Genomic DNA, 17,839 nt, shown 5'->3' with positions numbered 1-17,839 from the left:
AAATATATTTGAAGCCATGTAATATCTGTAATGCTAAATAACTGAAAAGTTTTGAGATATAAAAAACAACAGAAAAAAGAATAATAATAATAAAAAAACGGCTCGGGTAAATTAAATTATATAGACGCAAACATTTTTCATACCGTTCACTGTTTTCTAATTCTTTTTGCTAAGTGTCATCCAGTCAACTCCAGTTCATCACAAATGCTTTTAAATATTTTGCAAAAACCAGTCATGAGTAGTTTTGAGATGTTTCACAAATCAAAACGTTTTCAAAAGTATCAACAATTTGAAGGAAACTCAAGAACTTTTCGCTGAAAAGTTTTAAAAAATGTTTTAATTTTCTTATTTTATCTATGACTTTGTTTTTGTTTAATCATACTTTTATAAGATATGTTTTACATCTACCTTTTATTTAGAATTTTATGTTCCTTTTTCTTGCATCCAAGATGAGCTTTTATGCACGTTACATGGGCTTTGCGTTCTTGATGCTTATTCCCTTTTCCAAAAACGCTGTCGAAAATAAAAATAAATAAACCTTTCCTTTTTTTCACACTTTTATAGAAATAATTCTTTTTCAGATGAAGGCTTGTTCTCTTTCAAGTGAAACTATAAACATTATATAATAGCAAGTACTTTATGCACATACTTTTCCCATTTCATTTCTACCTCCTCAGAAAGCAGTAATATAAAAATTTCTTTTTCAAAGAAGAGACTTGTGAAGAGACTTTCTCCCTTTTTTTAAAAAAATTAATGTTTAATGTTCCAGCAGGAATTCCGGAAGAGAGCTGTAATGATCCGGATCTGTTTCCACTCGCGTCAATTACTTAGAAGACTTCCTCGCTGGGCATCTGTCCCATCAGTATTCCGAATGGAAGCGGAGAAAATTTGAAACGCCTTTCAATGAGTCTTGAGAAAATAAGTCACATTTTATTCAGAATTTCGGGGTCAGTCCTTCCGATAGTCATAAAGCTTTTTTTTAATTTTTGCTGTTTACATGATGTTTCTCATTTCATTTTGCAGAATTTTGATCCGGCGTCCATTCCAAGGGGTAGCGCGTCTTCCCCGTGATTTGGGCGTCCCGGGTTCGAGTCCTGGTTCGGGCGTGATTGCTCTCTAACATGTGTTCTATCTGTGAGGTGAGTGAAATACCCCCACCTCTTACAAAAAGGGGTTGTGCAAGCGAGTGTTAGTGTTATCTTCATATGAGCTAATGTCAGACTTCTGCTCTCGGGTGCTCATGGGTCTATACCTTCAGAAACTACTGCACCCCTCTTTCCCCGATTTCTTACTTGGTTTGAATTGGAGTTCAATTCAAAGGGGATAAGCAATAACAAGAACAACAGAATTTTGACCACCTTTACTGGAAACTGCTGGAAAATAACTACATCACTTATCTATGACACCGTTATAAGAGATAACATGCGTTTCATAATGAAATCAAATTTAAAATCTCGTATTTTATAATTGATGTGACACTCAAATACAGGAAGTGGTCTTAATACTTTAAAGCTGAAGTTATTATTCTGGCATCAATAACAAAGGAGAAAGCTCGTGACCGCTTCACCTAAAGATATCAAAATCCATACAAATATAATTCGGAATACGAAAATGTATCCTCGGAGCGATTTTTTCGAAATTTTAATTAAAAACTAATAGTTTAATATTTACACGCGATAATTTTAGGAAATATTATAGCACAAAAATATTTTTACATCATTTTAACGATCACTATTCTTTTTATTGATTCCAATCTATTAACTTTTAATTTTGTTTCTGAATTTTGACAATTTTTTTAATAAAATGTGCACAACTTATAGTTATACATTAAACAATTGCACCATAATTCAAAAAAAAAAATTCATTGTTTCAAATATTTAATCACACGAATTTCTTTCACTTGTAAATTCTGAACAGGTCACTGAGAATGTGGCGTTATAAAGCAAAACGGCAGACGTGTAATTAAAATATGGATTAACCGAAAAGTTAGGTATTTCATTTCGTATGTTTCGTTTTTTTGCAAAAATAATATGGCGTGCTTATATTCATAATTAAAAGACTACGAAGATTCTGTTTATTTTTGTTATACTCAATTTTATTACAAAATATTTTCTAATGTGAAACAACTACAATTGCGGTTTAACAGTAGAAGTAAAAATAATTAATTTTTGAATTTTTTTTTATCCATCTCTTTAATAATAAGCCAAGAAAAAAAAAACAAATGTAAGGTATTTAAAGTAAAAGTAAAGTAATTTGAAGTAAAGAAAGCTTTTTACAAAATACAATGAATTCTTTACTGCATATATTTATTAGCAATATCGCTTTAAAATATCGATAAAGTAGAACGATATTCAATAGAATACGCACAACTCTAATACCAAATTACACCACTTACTTTTCCAACTTACTTTACTTTTCACTTTACCACTTACTTTATATGCTTTACAAGGATCCAGCTAGTAAGTTATTGAAATGGTTAAACCCTAAATTTTAGTTGAAGTCGCAGTCCTGAATTGGAGTCAACTAATGATCAGGTGATAAACACCAAAAGCACCGCGATACTTTAACACTGAAATCCATTGCATATTTCTCTGAAATCCATTGCATATTTCTCTGCGTCACGTAAATTGATGGCCACACATAGAAGAGATTGATTGAATTAACAAATGAAGAGTTTATTTCATCATATATATATACAGAAGAATTTTTTAAAATATCTGATTCTAAAATAGCATGCCAAGGTACCTTCTGGCTCATATCATTCATAAAGGACATAATAAATATGCTTTATAAAGTTATTGCTATAGAAGCAGTACCTTTATAGTAATCTGATATCATAAGGAAAAAAATGAGACTTCAAAGTAACCTCAAAGTGAATACCGACGTTTCAGGGGATTGATGGGGGAGTTACCACTTTTATAACCGTTTGTGTGTGCAAACACAATAACTAAAAAAAAACTAATGAAAATACTAAATGAAAGTAACTTGAAATATGATATTCACGCTCAAATAGTAAGCCTGTAGAAATTTGGAACTAAATATTGAAAGAAGAAAAAAGTGCATTTTCCAAAAGCATGCAATATTTTTTTTTCTCTGTAGTTTGAAGTAAAGTAAAAAACATTAAACTGAAATATTATTTAGATATTAAATTTTGGGGTTCATTTAACGTCTTGCCAGTCTGTTCTATGCAAAATATATAAAATAACGCCGGTTTTTATTAAGTAGAATAAACAGTGTTTTTTTTTTAAAAAAAATAGCTATCAGTGTTGATATTATTAAAATAGTTAATTTCATGGTAATTATCAGAATAATGTTATTAAATTATAAGATGATGTCAAAATGTTCTGTAGGTAATTGCATCCAAATTTCCACACATAAAACATTAGAATTACAAAATTTAGAAGGAAGAAAATTCTAAAGCATCTATTCTCATTTTAAAAATTTAATTCCATATTTATTTTAAAACATTGATAGAGGAACATTCAATAATAATAACCAAAAATGATTGACACTTCTTTATACTTTACGTTTATTCAATTCTACGTAAGTGAATGAATAATCTTTTGATCTTAATAAAGGAAGAAGTGAAAAGCATTCAATAATAACATTGAAAAACTTTCAAGAGGAATCTAATTGTATTAGTAAACTATTTGTACTAATATTTTTGTACAAATAATACTTTACAAAAAATTGTACTAATACTTTTAACTAATTGTTTAAAACCAAAGTGTTTTTAATGAGATTATTTAAAAATTTTGCGAATGTCAGAAATATAGAAAAATTTAAAGTATTCTACTATACATTTTTTCTAAAATCCTTCTGTAATTCACATATCTAATTATTATTATATAAATATTTAAACTGTAAACCTAAACCGCGTACTTATATAAAGGCAAAATTTATAAATATAGAAATTTCTTTTTACATTTCATGCCTCTAACTAAGCCTATTTTTTAGGGAAAAAGACTGCCTCTACACCCAAATGAAAAACTTTAAGAGGATATTTCGATGTTCAATCGCCATTCCATAACATCAACTTCTATTCATCTGTCATTATCTTATTTTTAAAAACTTTACTGATCAAGGCGACGAGTATAAATGTAAATAATGATATATTCGTAAATATACTTAAAGATATCTTTTTAAAAATTATTAAATTGAGAACAATTGGTATCACTATAAATTGTTTTATACATTTATATTCTAAATTTAAAAAGTAGTAAAAATTTCTTTTCAACAATATATATTGTTAAGATATTAATTAAAACATTTTCTTAAAGAGCACCTACCCCATATAATATTAAAAAGTAAACGGAATCGAATGTGGCTCGTCAACTTGCCCTTTAGAGTATTTCGAAAGATTTTTATATGACTCATGGCGCTATTTATCAACAGTGACCAGCTTAGAATCATTACCATGTTCACAAACAAAACCAACCATAATGTTTCTAGCAAGAAAAGGCAGTTCGTGGCTAAAATAGATTCATTCTTAAAATTGCACGTTACGCCTCAAAATGATGCCATTTCCATGGAAGGGAGCGGTTGGTAGATCTCATAGATGTTGTTGATAGACCTTACCGTAGAGCTATTTAAATTTATTTTAGAGTAAAAATTTCAATTAAAAATACAAACATTAAGAAAATTTCTAACTCTCCAATAAATGGTTTGAAATTATGTTTATAAATGTGTAAGGAAAAGAAACCTAAGAACTAACGAGTAAAATTTTAAATTGAAGGTGAATTTTTCTTATGAAAAATATGCCCTGCAACTCATTTATCCAGAAGTGACACGCAAACGAATCAATCAAGTGACAATTAAAATTTTAAATATATTACTGAATACTAACCGAATTAGTAAAATCAACGATACCATTAATGTATCCAGGGAGAACACTAGTGTGCAGAAAACTAAGTTTTTCCTAACAAATCATTTCCAGATAAAGTGTAATATCTTAATCACTTCAGCAAATAGGATGTAATTATATATCAAATAATTTTCTAAAACGCTTTACAGTTCCTTGGGCTATGAATTCGATTGCAAGAATTTTAGATAAGTATTCTAAATAAGACAAAAATATTATTTAATAGTATTTTATGCAGAAACTATTTTAGAGCTCAGGAAACTATTTAAAAAATACTAATGAGGGTTTTTTTTTTTCCTTTTTCTTTTCAATTTTGAGTATAGCGTTGATTTCATTCAAAGTTAAATGTGACTCATTTTGAAAAATCAGAAATCATTCGTGGATTTTTTTATAATGATCCAAAATATTAATTGCTGTTTTTACCAACAGACGAATCATTCATCGCCTCTAAAGTATGTAATATTTTGCTATTAAAGTTTCTTCTATTCTCACTTGCAATCTTGCAATTGCAAACAAAAACTGCTTAATAGAAGTTATAAGACTAAAATACAAATTATTGTAATTAAAAAACTGATTATGAAAATGCCATGATTTAAAAAAATCAGAAATGAATATCCTTGAAGTTTATTATGTGTATATTATTTTATGTGTGGTGTTACTGTAAAATAAATGTAGACAAAATATAAAATTTAAACACCAAAAATCCGTAAAAAGATAAATAACTTTCAAATAATTACAAAACTAATCTTGTAAGTATGTTAATTTTTTCATTTAAATGAAAGATATATTTATTATAAAATAAAGCTTAAATGATAACTCAACTTGTCATTAAATATTACTGAATGATTCAATAATGATTGATCCTCAACAATCTAGTCTTCGTCTTGTATTATTCTTTGGAATTAAATCCGAATTCAATTATTCTAAATGATGGTTTATGGATTGAAAATTAATTACTTGAATATGATGGTGTTTATACGATGTTAACTGTATATACTACACGAAAAGAAATCGACATGCGCGCTAAAGCAAGCATATTCAATCATTCTACAGGGTGACATTCGGACCTACAATTAACAAATCTAGCGAACTGCCAACTTCCTTATAAATAAGTATTCGCTAAGAAATAATTTTTTAAATTTTTAATGGATTTTTAATAAAAGAAACTAAAATCTTAATGTCTTTCTTCAATAAATTCGAAGCAGTTTGTGCTCTAAAACCATTTTTACTCCATTTTGATTTTTTTTAAATTAAATTTTTAATGATATCGATTTTAATTTTGTACAATTTTTCTCTTATTTTAATGAATTATAATCATATTTTTAAGCGTATTTCATTAAGATACTTCTCATTGTTTTAATTAGTACATTTACATTCAAGTACACGTCGAGATGAAATTAATTTTTTTTGGATGCACGCTATTGTTGCTATAATTAAGATGAAAAAAAATAAAATGATAGATAAATAAAGCTTAAAACAATGTTTCGAACAAATTGTCCTTCAATATTTTGCCTTTGACGTATTCATTTTATTTAAAATCCCGGAAGAATCAAAAGAACTCGGTGAACACAAAGTATTAAACAAATAATAGAACGCTCTAAAACCCTAAAACAGATGCAGTAGGAGCGTCTCATCCGAAACCTCATCGGGCTGTTGTAGATCAGAGCCGATAGATCCAAGGCCATTTAAAAATTGAATGTGTTGATTATAATTTAATTTTTCTTTCCAAAATTATAAGATCAAAAGGTAATCAGATCATATCAGACAAAAGGTAACTTTTTTTAATCAACTTTTATTTTATTAGTTTGTTATTTTCGTTGCACCATTAGGTGCTCAAATCTCCAATTCCAGAATGACTGCTGAATTACTTTTGAACAGTGAACTCAAATGTGTTATAACCCCTTTTTACTGGCACGAGTATTATGAAGTCGGAATACATTTAACCTCTTTCTTATGCTTTGCCGAAAAATTAAACACTTTTTGATAATATTTCTTAATATAATCTGTATAAATAAATCTGGTATCAAAAATTCTTTTCGTTCCCTACAGAAATTCTCTATTTCTAAATTTAATAAATTATTTTTTTATTTATATATTTTTGCACCCAGTTTATATAAGATATATTTCAAATTTTTCTTACAAATGTTGAAGAGCATAAGGAAGATTTTAATTAGGGTTTCAATATCAAAGCTATTAATTTTTTTAATTAAAACCTAAATTCTCTTTACGCATCGCAATATTGTACCAACAAATAACTTGGCAAAACCTAAGCTTTTAATTAAAGCTATTTAAAAGTTAAGCTTTTAAATAGCTTTAAAAAAACTAATACATGGGTAAAAAAAGAGCCATTTTTGCCTTATGATATTGATTTTTTTTTAGAAACTGCTTTGAGATTCTTTTACTTAAAAATTAATTCAAATTTAAACGTTTCCTTTTAACAGCTAATAAAAATTGAAATTCCTTGTTGAAACAGTTACCTGCATATTTCGTGTTGTAGACACACATTTTGTAGACACCCTTTGAAAGACTTTTCATTTAGTTCCGTATCATTTATTCTCCGAAAATTATTAGTAACTCAGAGATAAAAACAGTATTCAGCAGTTTTTAAGAATTATTGAAACTATGTCATTTTTGAGCAAGCTTCAAAATTTTATAATTCACTGCTCAAGGAAATGATAGCGTTTTAATTAAAAATGAATTGTTGATGATGATATGTTGAAATTCTTTCGAGTGCTAATATTAAATAATTTTTATTTTCTCTCATATGTCTAACACAACTTTCAACAATTTATTCCATATATTATAATTGCAAAATCTGCTATAAATATTTGTTATGTTATAAGTGCTTCAAATTTTGTTTCACAAATTTGAAATTATAAGAGATTTTAATGGAAATATTGTGGCAGGTAATTAAATAATCCATTTTTCATTAGTAAAAGACAAAAATAACTTCCCTCCGAACTACAGAATTAGTAAACATTTGAATATTTCTAATAATATTTGTATAATATTATATAATAATGAATATTTCTTTAAAATATTTTTTCGTTATAAAAGGACTGAAAGAATGATCATTATTGAAAGCGAGGGAAATACATTTATTTTCAGAATTAGAGCAAACATGGTGATTCAAGCAAGTATTTTAAACGTTTGATAAAGATCTTACTATACGTCAACATTTTTTTTTTCAATTAGATAAACCATCATATTTACAAAATATATCAAATATGTATTATTTTTCCTAAATTAAGAGAAAAAAATGCATAAATTATCGGATCTTTCGGAAAATAATGCTAGGAATTTGATGTAATTTTATTGTCAGTTATCTTAAATTTTCTCTTAATTATTCATTAGAGTTTAAATTTATAGCATGAGCATCGTTATCGTCAATTACTTTAATGTTCGGCTTTATTATTATAGAAAAAAATTGCAGAAACAGTCTTTTGATTCAAAAACAGTCACATTCTAAATATTTTCACAATTTGGTTATTATTTTTTTCTGTCAATTCTCTATAAAAAAAATATTAAAATGGCATTGAAAAGCAGTGCTATTTAAATAAGAAAATCAAAACACATCATTAAAATTTTGATTTTATCCATAAAATTATCGAATATATGTCCAAAATCAATGTAAAGAATAATAAAATCTATAATAGATTTATAAAATCTATTTGCTTTATTTGAATTGCAAAATTATCAGTTACATTTTAACTACTTCTATAACTACATAATTTATTTATTAAATCAAATCAAAGTGCAAAAATATAAAAATAACAATAAAATGCTATATCTGAATGATAATCAGAAAAATAATTAAAAAGAGTTCTAAATGCAGTATATGACATGTTATATCATAACCAGTAATGCTAGTAGTAACTATTGTATTTAAAAAAATATTTAATCACTTTTTATATAATTTTCTAAGTTTTTCAAATTATATTAAGGGGACAATACACTCAATTAGGCATTTTTGGGTATTTTTCCGAAGAGAAATGAAATTTTTTATGCTTATGTATTAAAATATGAACACATAAAATATTTTTTAAAAAAGTTTTAAAGCAAAATATGGTATTTTAAAAACGTTAAAGAATTAAAAGATGTCACTTGAAATATTTTAACTTTTTTTCTTATTATGTTATATAAATTTATTTCGAACAAAAGTCGTATAATATTTCGCAATTCCAATTAAAAGTTAATTTTTTTTAAATAATTTATGCATACACTTTGAATTTTCATAAGAATTTTGTATTTCGTTGAAATAAAACTTACTATCAACTATTTGAAAAAAATTCGTAACTTAAAATGTATACACAGTTTTCTTTCAATATTTAACCGATATCTTCCTCATCCTTATAAATTCCTCGAAACAAAAGAAATCTAGAACATATAAAAGACATTTAAAATCAAATTAGAATAGGTTTTTGGGAAAAAGTCAATATACTAATTTACTAACTCATTTCCATTTACTAATATTGATAATTAAAAGTAGTTGTCGTTTTGGAACAAATGAACTAGCATATTAGAACTTGATTTTTTTTAAAAAGGGAGTAAATACCCGCTTTAAAAAATTTAAACGAGGTTATTTAATATATCTATTTTTTTATTGCAATAAAGCTTCAAATATATTTGAAGTTTTACAGGCAAGTACATTTCTGCTGAATATGTACAGCAAATATTCTAAAACATACGCTAAGAGAAAATTAAAATAATGAAATACAGAAAAATGTAAAATGAATTTGATGTTTATGATTATCACTGATACAAAAAAATAACGCAAACAGAATATTTGTGTTATGTAATTATTCAGCATCACATCGATTGCGCAGACACACAATGTGTGCAGTGAACCACGTTTATGCACTCAGTAAAATGCTTAGGTCTGCATTCCTCCCATTTTTTTACAATCTTAGGCGTAATAAATTTTTATACGCCATCTGTGGCTAACACCAAAAAATGTTTAATATTTAGTTATGTATGATAGGAACTTTTTCCCTTTCATATATATTTTCACATTTCTACGAAATAACCTAAAAATGCACCAGATCAAATAATATTGAAGAGCACAATTTTAATTTTATAAACGATTTATTATGATGTGAAATATTTGCACTATACAAAAATAATAATGAAAGTAAAGGATAATTTGAATATTCATTCACATCGGATTGATAAAAAAAATCAGAAACTTAGATAAGTTTTTGAAATCATATCATTTCATAACTTCAATTAAATGCATTCACTTTTAGTAAGGCATATCAATAATTTCCTGTATTCCTAATTTCACTAAGAATATTCTTACATTTGGACCCTTCAACAAAAAATCTTTTCATATCTTAGGAAATGGAACGGAAAAACGAATATCTGAAAAAAAAAAATTCCATTGTGGATACGATTTATTTGACTGATATAACTAGCAAATGAAATATCTCTAAAGGAAAGACAATTTTAGTCCGAAATTTTTACTACTATCTAAAAACCCAAGAATATCTATTTTTGTATATTTGACAATGATTTTGCATGCTCAGGTCTAATACTGAAAATGGAATTAAATAAGAATTTTTTTAACACATGATAGGAATTAAAAGAATCCATTACAGAACGAGATCCATTGAATTTTTCTGAGAAACAAATTCACAAAAGGCTGAAACAAAAATAAAAGAAAGGGTTGCTATATACTCACCGAGTTCATCAATGGCTGGTGTTAACCTCAAAGTCACTGCCACCAATGCCACGCACATCATCAAGATAAAAGAGGCCACCGAAGCTACTATGAAACTCACTATCTTTCGCGACCTGCTGTTGCTGGACGTACTTTCCCTATCCCCAAGGCCAGATTCTGGATCAAGACACCTCCTGCGGTGCTTGCCAACATGACCCCTTAGGTCCTTCAGTGAGGTGGTCACTGAAGTCCTGTGTCCAATCAGAAGAGGATTGTGATGACAGATTCGATGTTTCTGCTTCTTGTGGTGGTAGTGGTGGTGTCTTGGATGCTCTAGTGTCCCAAAGTTCCTTGGAGGTTCGAAAGAGCAATCCCCACAGAACAGTTCCGCGGATGCCCAATGGGGTTTGTTGAGCGAGTCTTTCTGATTGTGCAAAGCTAGAAGGTCCCTATTCCTTGAGCAAGCTAGACTGCTGACCTCACTGCCACTGGTGGTGGTGGTGGTCACCAGGCGTGTGCGACTGTTCAGTCCCCGACAAATAGGCGTCTTCCGCCTTTCAATGCCAACCTGATTTAATCTCTTTCTGCAGTGTTTCCGATGCCGCCGTCTACCCTTTGGAATGTGGATAGACTTCCGCTTCAATTTTAAGGGTTCGGTGATTGGCAAAAGCGGATACAGAGCAGCCCTGGGCCTCCTACGCAGCCTGTCACATTCGCGTTCGATGTCTGACACCTTGAGCACGACACCATCTTTGATATACGATTTTCTCTTCTTTTTCTTATCCTTCTTCGATTGATTGTCTGCCATTATGAGATCTACAAGTAATAATACTTCAACATTTAGGAACGCGCATGTGGCAACGTGTTTGAAATAGTAGTTACGATTTTCTCAATACCATTTGAAAAAGACATAATCAGTGTATTGCTAAAACGCTTTCGATAGCTAACTGGACGTTTAAACTATGATGATTGTGAGTACAAGTTGGGATAGAGGCCACTTTTGCAAGGCTTATGTTTCTTACAATCCAAAGGAAACTAACGCTTTACCTCCAGCTGCATATCAAAAACTAGTTGTTGTCTTTTTTGCAATAATTCTGATAAATTGATTAGCTTGATAAACAGAAGAATGTGCTATTTACACTTCAGGCACATGATTTCTACTTAAGGTGTATTTTGTTACGTCCCGTTTAAATTCTCTATCTATATCTTTAATATCACATTATATTAAAGCGAAGGCAGAGTATCAGCTTAGAGTGTATATTGAATTCTAAAATATTGCTTGTATTTCTCTACGGATTAGTTAGGATTAGGTACAGGATGTGTAATAAAGATAATGATCTCTGGAGCTAATAAATATAGATTGCATAGAATGACCGTGGAGTTGTATATATAGAAAAATGTGTTTCCTACAAGAATAATACATATTTACAAACCATAATGTTTATTGCTGAATTGAACAGGCATTGACTGGTCTTCAAAAATTTCAGATTAGTTTCCATCAACAAAATCATTGCTGTTATGCCCTTTTCTATTGACACTTCTGGAAAATTTAGATTTAACATTCTCAGAAGCAACTGATTTGAGTTCTTAAAGTTAAACATGTTTATTTATATTTAAAAAGTAATTAAAATATTTAGCATATTTTTAAACACTCGAAAGTGGTTGGAAATAAAGTTATACTTAGAGAAACGGATTCCATAGTTAACAAGATTTATAATCATAGCACAGCCTCAATTACTTAGAACGGATATATCAAAGTAAAGCTATAAAATGTCTAGAGATAAATTAATTTTTGTTATATTTGTCCTCAAACTATAATAAATATTGACATTAAGATATTCATAAGCATTCCAGATTGAAAAAAAAAACAGTTAATTCCATTTAAATAACACTGGTGTAGTTCTATTATGCTTCAAGTAATTTGAACATGATTAAAAATCCGAATATGAATCTAAATTTTAATTGTTATTTCACAATATTGTTTTGTTAATAATTTTTCAAAAATTACAGTTCCGATTTTAAGACTCGGTATTTATTTTAATAAATACTATCATTTTTTTATTCAAAATCTAAATTGAATCAATTATTGAGTTTCTTTTATTTCGAAAAAAGTTAAGAGCTTTAAATAAAAACAGTTTTTATGGCAATTAATGGGTAGCTATGTTATATTTTTGGAGTATTATTTTTCAGCAGTATGCATTTAAACTTTACTAGCAAACTAAAACATTCAAACTCACATGAGGTTTAGAGCAACTCTTGCCTTCTTGTTAGATACGCGCGTCGATTCAGAATATCTAATTCAATTAAAAACGCAGACACCACTGATGACAACAACATTTAACCTGAAACTAAAAGTTTCCAAATAAACTATCAAAATAATGCATCAGAGCTTATATAAGCAAGTGATGAAGGAAGTGATGGTTATGACTTTGAATTGAAATCCAATGCGATGTAATCCTTCGGCTTTTTTCTGTCACTTCGTTCAGAAAGAAATCAGACGATAAAAACAAAATCGATGATGCAGGAAAAGAAGAATGATACACTCACAAAAAAACACAGCAGATGAAACACACACAAACGAATAATCTTCCGTTTTAAATCCAGAACGGGCGCCAATTCACACCTGGCCTCTTTATTAAATCGAAACTTTTGAGAGGGCTCCTTTTTATTTTTTACCACTTTCTCTCATTGAAACCCACATTCGAATTATCCGGGCGCTTGCGGAGAAGAGGAGGGTGTTTCGAATTGAGGCGCGTGTCGTGTTGTTAAGTGGCACTTGAGAACGGAATCTGAACGATAGTCCTTTCCTGTTGCTTTCGAATAGCGAGCCGAGTCGAATTTGAGAGACGATGGTGGCAGGGTTATCTACGGCATGCAGTTATTCGGCTGGACCAGTGTGGGTGCCAGGGCGCATGCGTGCTTCGGGAGCTAACCGGGTGGTTGGTTTTTCGAGGGGTGAGGGGCTAAAGGGACCCATCCCTAAGAGATGGAGAACGTCCCAGGCGCGTTTTCCGCTTCCTTTTTTCTCCTATCGACATTATATTGACAAGCTATTCTTGGAAACATTCTTTGAAATTATTTTTAGGTACATGATCTTTTCAAAATCGAATCACTTTTTTATTTTATTTCATAAGCGTTTAATAGACAATTTGAGACATTCCCAGTTCAGTTATCTAAAACATTTTACAATATAATGGTTCGATAATGGGTTCATTAGAAATTCAGTACAAATTGGAATAATCACTGAAATTCAATAGCTAAAGATCATTTGCAATTTATAGACGCATGTATCAAAAAATTTTGAAATGTGAATTAATCTAAGTGGATTGCAAAGAAAAAAAAACTCATTTGTTCAAAGAAGAATAAGAAAGAATTTATATATTTTTCGAAATTCAATAAAAATCTTTCAGTTCAGTCATTTTGAGCTAAAAATTTGAAATCCTGACAAAACATTTTTCATAGATTTTAAATCATTTCTAATATTTCAGTCATTTGGTATTATTTATAATCAAAACTACTGGTAAAATATTTCATTCTCATCAAGTATTTCGATAGACAAATTAAATATTAAGTTGCTTTAACATTTTAAAATTCTGATGTCAAAATTTGTATTATAGGTAATAATTAAAATACTGTTTCTGTCTTCAATATTTTTATTCTACGAACATACTCGAAATATGGTAGGAGTAGGAGGTATGGTCTTTCTAGAATTTGAAATTTTTTTTAAAAATTATTCTCTATGCAATATTAATGAATTAGAAAAGTTGTGTTCATTCGATGTCATATTCGCAATAGATTTTACAGAAAAATAGAGCAGTATTATAATGCGCAACTGAAAGTAATCGGAAGTCAACAATGGATTTCGAGCTCACAATTGCTATAGAAACATTTTTACTTTCTCGTACATGAAATAAAGAATTTGTGATTCTGATTCATAGATGTTAAAATTGCGTACCGAATTTTATTCATCTAGCTCCCTTTATTTTGTAGTTATTATGATAACTTATATTCGAACAGCCGGACAGACAGACTAATTCTGAATTTGTCAAAATTTGATAGAAATGTACAAATTTGATGTAAAATTCATGTACCAAATTTCATCCATGTACCTCAAAGCGTTTGAGCCATTTTTGACAGACGTCATCCCAAAAATGTGTTTTTCGAATTCAAGCCAATCTAAAACGCGGATATTCGTCCAAATCTCGAGTTTGAATATTTCGAGATTGCAATCCTTTCTCGTGTGAGCAGAAAAAAATATTTAGAAAAGATTGAATTTTATGATTGATCGTAAGAAAATCTTTCCTCATTCTTATACTTCAAAATGAACACATTTTTTACAATTCATTCATCTACACCCAATAGTCTGAATATTTTTTTGTTTAGATTGCCTTGTAAATATTAATCAATATATGTATACTATAAATAATAATAATATACCAATCCTGCATATTATGATTATATATAATATACAGAATATCGTTAAGGATTGTCACACACGTTAGTATATATCAAAGAGAAGCTTTTATATATACCTGCCGTTCTTTGAAATTTCGGATAACCATTTAAAATTAATTCTAAAGTAAATCTTCCGAAATCGGTATTATCGAGTTCCAATGGGTTTTTTTTCCATGTTCTTTTAGTAAAGCATATTCTGAACAATGATAAGAATGAAAATTGAAGTAGAGTTTGAAGCTCCTTTGGTGAATTTTTCCCATAAGTGTGATGAGCAATTCTGAACACTGAAGTAGAGTTTGGAGTTCCTTTGGTGAATCTTTCCCATAAGTGTGATGAGCAATTCTGAACACTGAAGTAGAGTTTGGAGTTCCTTTGGTGAATCTTTCCCATAAGTGTGATGAGCAATTCTCATAAAAATAATTTTCAAAAATACTTTAAACTGGTAGAGTTTTCATTTAAATATTTTTGTAAGTAACTTTAAAATTTAAATTCATCTAAAAATATAAAATAATAAGGAAAACCAATAAAAACCAGCTTCCACAACTCATTTGACTTCGTCTCTTTTTGTATCATAATGTTAAGAAACTGCGATATTGCTTTTTTTTCTTGTGCAACCTTGTAATAAGATTGTGATAGATGTTTTAATAGATACTAGGATACTGACCCCTGAACTTGACGAAAAAAAATGGAGGTTCAAGAAAAGATTCAAATATTGCGGCGTCTCTATTACGACTCGAGATCCGATAAATCTTCCAGAAGACTCGATATTATGCCCCACAGATTATTTAAGTGGAGTCTCTCGATGAGACTCCACTTCATTCTTTCATTGGTATGGGATCACCAAGTGAGTCCTCTGCTGTTATTTGATTAGAGATTTGTTGCTTGTTTATTGTTTTCTGCAGATGCCGTCTTTGTGCACTTTCCCACTTGCGTTTCAAGTTCTCTTCTTCAATAAAGCGCCGTCATCCCTTATTGGAATTGTTGGACTTTTCAGCGATCAGAAGCTTAATTTTCCGTAATGGAATAAAAGCTCATAATGACCTTTAGAAATATCATGAAGAATCTTCTGCTATATTCCCATTTTTTGAGAAAAATTGAAAAAACAAAACACACAACTTTACTATATAATCTTTATGGGTAAAACTCAAGGCAGAGTTTAGCAGCCCAAACTATTGGTCCGATTTCGAAATTTTTATTTTAAAAACTCACTTTCCAAATATGTATCAACAATGGTTGTTTCCCCTACCGTTTTTTTATTTTCAAGCGAAATCGAAATACCCACTGCTTCACGATGCATTCTCCATTAGTAAAATCTTGGTAAGAAATCTCCAACAAGAACTATGGTTTCGAAAAGTTCCGTTTCATATGCATTTTTGCATTAAAAGAGGACCTCCACTTCAACAATTGAACCGAATTTACTGATTTTAGAATGCTACTTTGACAACTTCACCGCTGCAAATTATAACAATCAGAATACTCTCTCATTATTTCACAGGTATAATTTTTTGCTTATATTATTGTAATTATGCTATTTTTATTATGTTTTCGTTATAGTTCATAGAAGTTGATTGAAATGACTAAATTAATCTTATTAATAATATCCACTTTCGGCGGTTTTATTAATGCTTCTAATTTTGTTTACATTTAAATGAACATTAAAATTTTATTTTAAATACATTAAATTATGACTGAATGCATCAGACTGATTAGCTTATTTACAAAGTGGTGAATAAATAGCAACTTAAATTATCGAAATCGATTGAGTTGTTAAGATTTTACATTTTATCTAAGTTTTATTTTACATTAACTCATGAAAATCGAGACAGCGGTGGCAGATGACTCTTGATGCTGCATCAAGGGATCATGAGCCATCATATGAAATGAAATCTGGAGAAATCGGTACATTTTATTTAGGGTCTGCGAATGGAAAACTGTCACCTAGAGTGAAGTCTTTGAAACTTTTGTCGAAAACGGGTGGCGGTTGGAAGCAGGAAATCAATGATGTATATATATGTCTCTTACTTTCACATAAATTAAAAATTTAGAAAATCGAGATATGGTTTTGTCAATTATCCGTATATATGTAGATTTCAGGTAGGTCAACAAAGGCAACTAGCAATTATAAATATTACATTTATTATTTTAATGTCTGGTACTGTTCTATCATTCAAATTCAATCGGTTAACTCTTTTGAAAATATTAAAAACAATGCACTGTCCTAGAGAATAGGCAATTGCACAAAACTTAAAACCTTAGCATATTATGAAGTGAGTGAAAATCAATAACAAAATTCCATCCATACCGAAGGAAATAGAATGACGAAAAAGTGAATTTAAAAAAAACATTTGTAGGGGGCAGAATGTGTGCATAAGGAACGAATTAGTAGAAATATTCAATGAATTTTTTGATTCTACTGGATGGCATCAACCAGCATGAACATTACTCTCCATATTTCGAAATATTTGTAAAAATAAATTATTATTTGAAGGCCAAAAACTATAAAATAAAATTCCTGCTTTTTACCATATTAATTTATTTATCCCACGATTCGATGTCAACTGGCGCATGGGTTCCATTATTTTCTAGCATTTCATCAGCATTAAACTGTTTATTACTGCCTCTTATCTTCTTTTCTATCAATTATTATTCTGCTAGAATCCCAATGAAAATGAAACGGATTGGAAAGAAGAATCCTCACTCTGTTTATCAGTTAAAAGAATGTACGTCTGTCAGTCTCGGCCTTCTGTGAAGCGTCATTGAGAGAAATGGCAGCTAATCTCAATGTCCGAGATATTCTTTTCGTTGCCTCTTAATAAAAGCCAATTCACTGACAACGCTCCAATAATTATAGTCTTATGTGTCTA

General features: G+C 29.4%; 1 protein-coding gene across 1 annotated transcript in view; it reads right to left on the bottom strand.

Moving 5' to 3' along the window:
• LOC129975191 (uncharacterized) overlaps nucleotides 1–11,904 on the bottom strand; it is a 300,156-nt gene extending 288,252 nt beyond the window's left edge. The window contains exon 1 of the mRNA XM_056088169.1: nucleotides 10,542–11,904. Within this exon, the coding sequence (XP_055944144.1) occupies nucleotides 10,542–11,328 (787 nt within the window). The 5' untranslated portion in view covers nucleotides 11,329–11,904. The remainder of the gene's footprint in view (nucleotides 1–10,541) is intronic.
• Nucleotides 11,905–17,839: the final 5,935 nt, after the last annotated feature.

Source organism: Argiope bruennichi, chromosome 7 (assembly GCF_947563725.1).
Source record: "Argiope bruennichi chromosome 7, qqArgBrue1.1, whole genome shotgun sequence".
NCBI lineage: Eukaryota > Metazoa > Arthropoda > Arachnida > Araneae > Araneidae > Argiope > Argiope bruennichi.
This window is presented reverse-complemented; position numbering and strand designations above follow the sequence as displayed.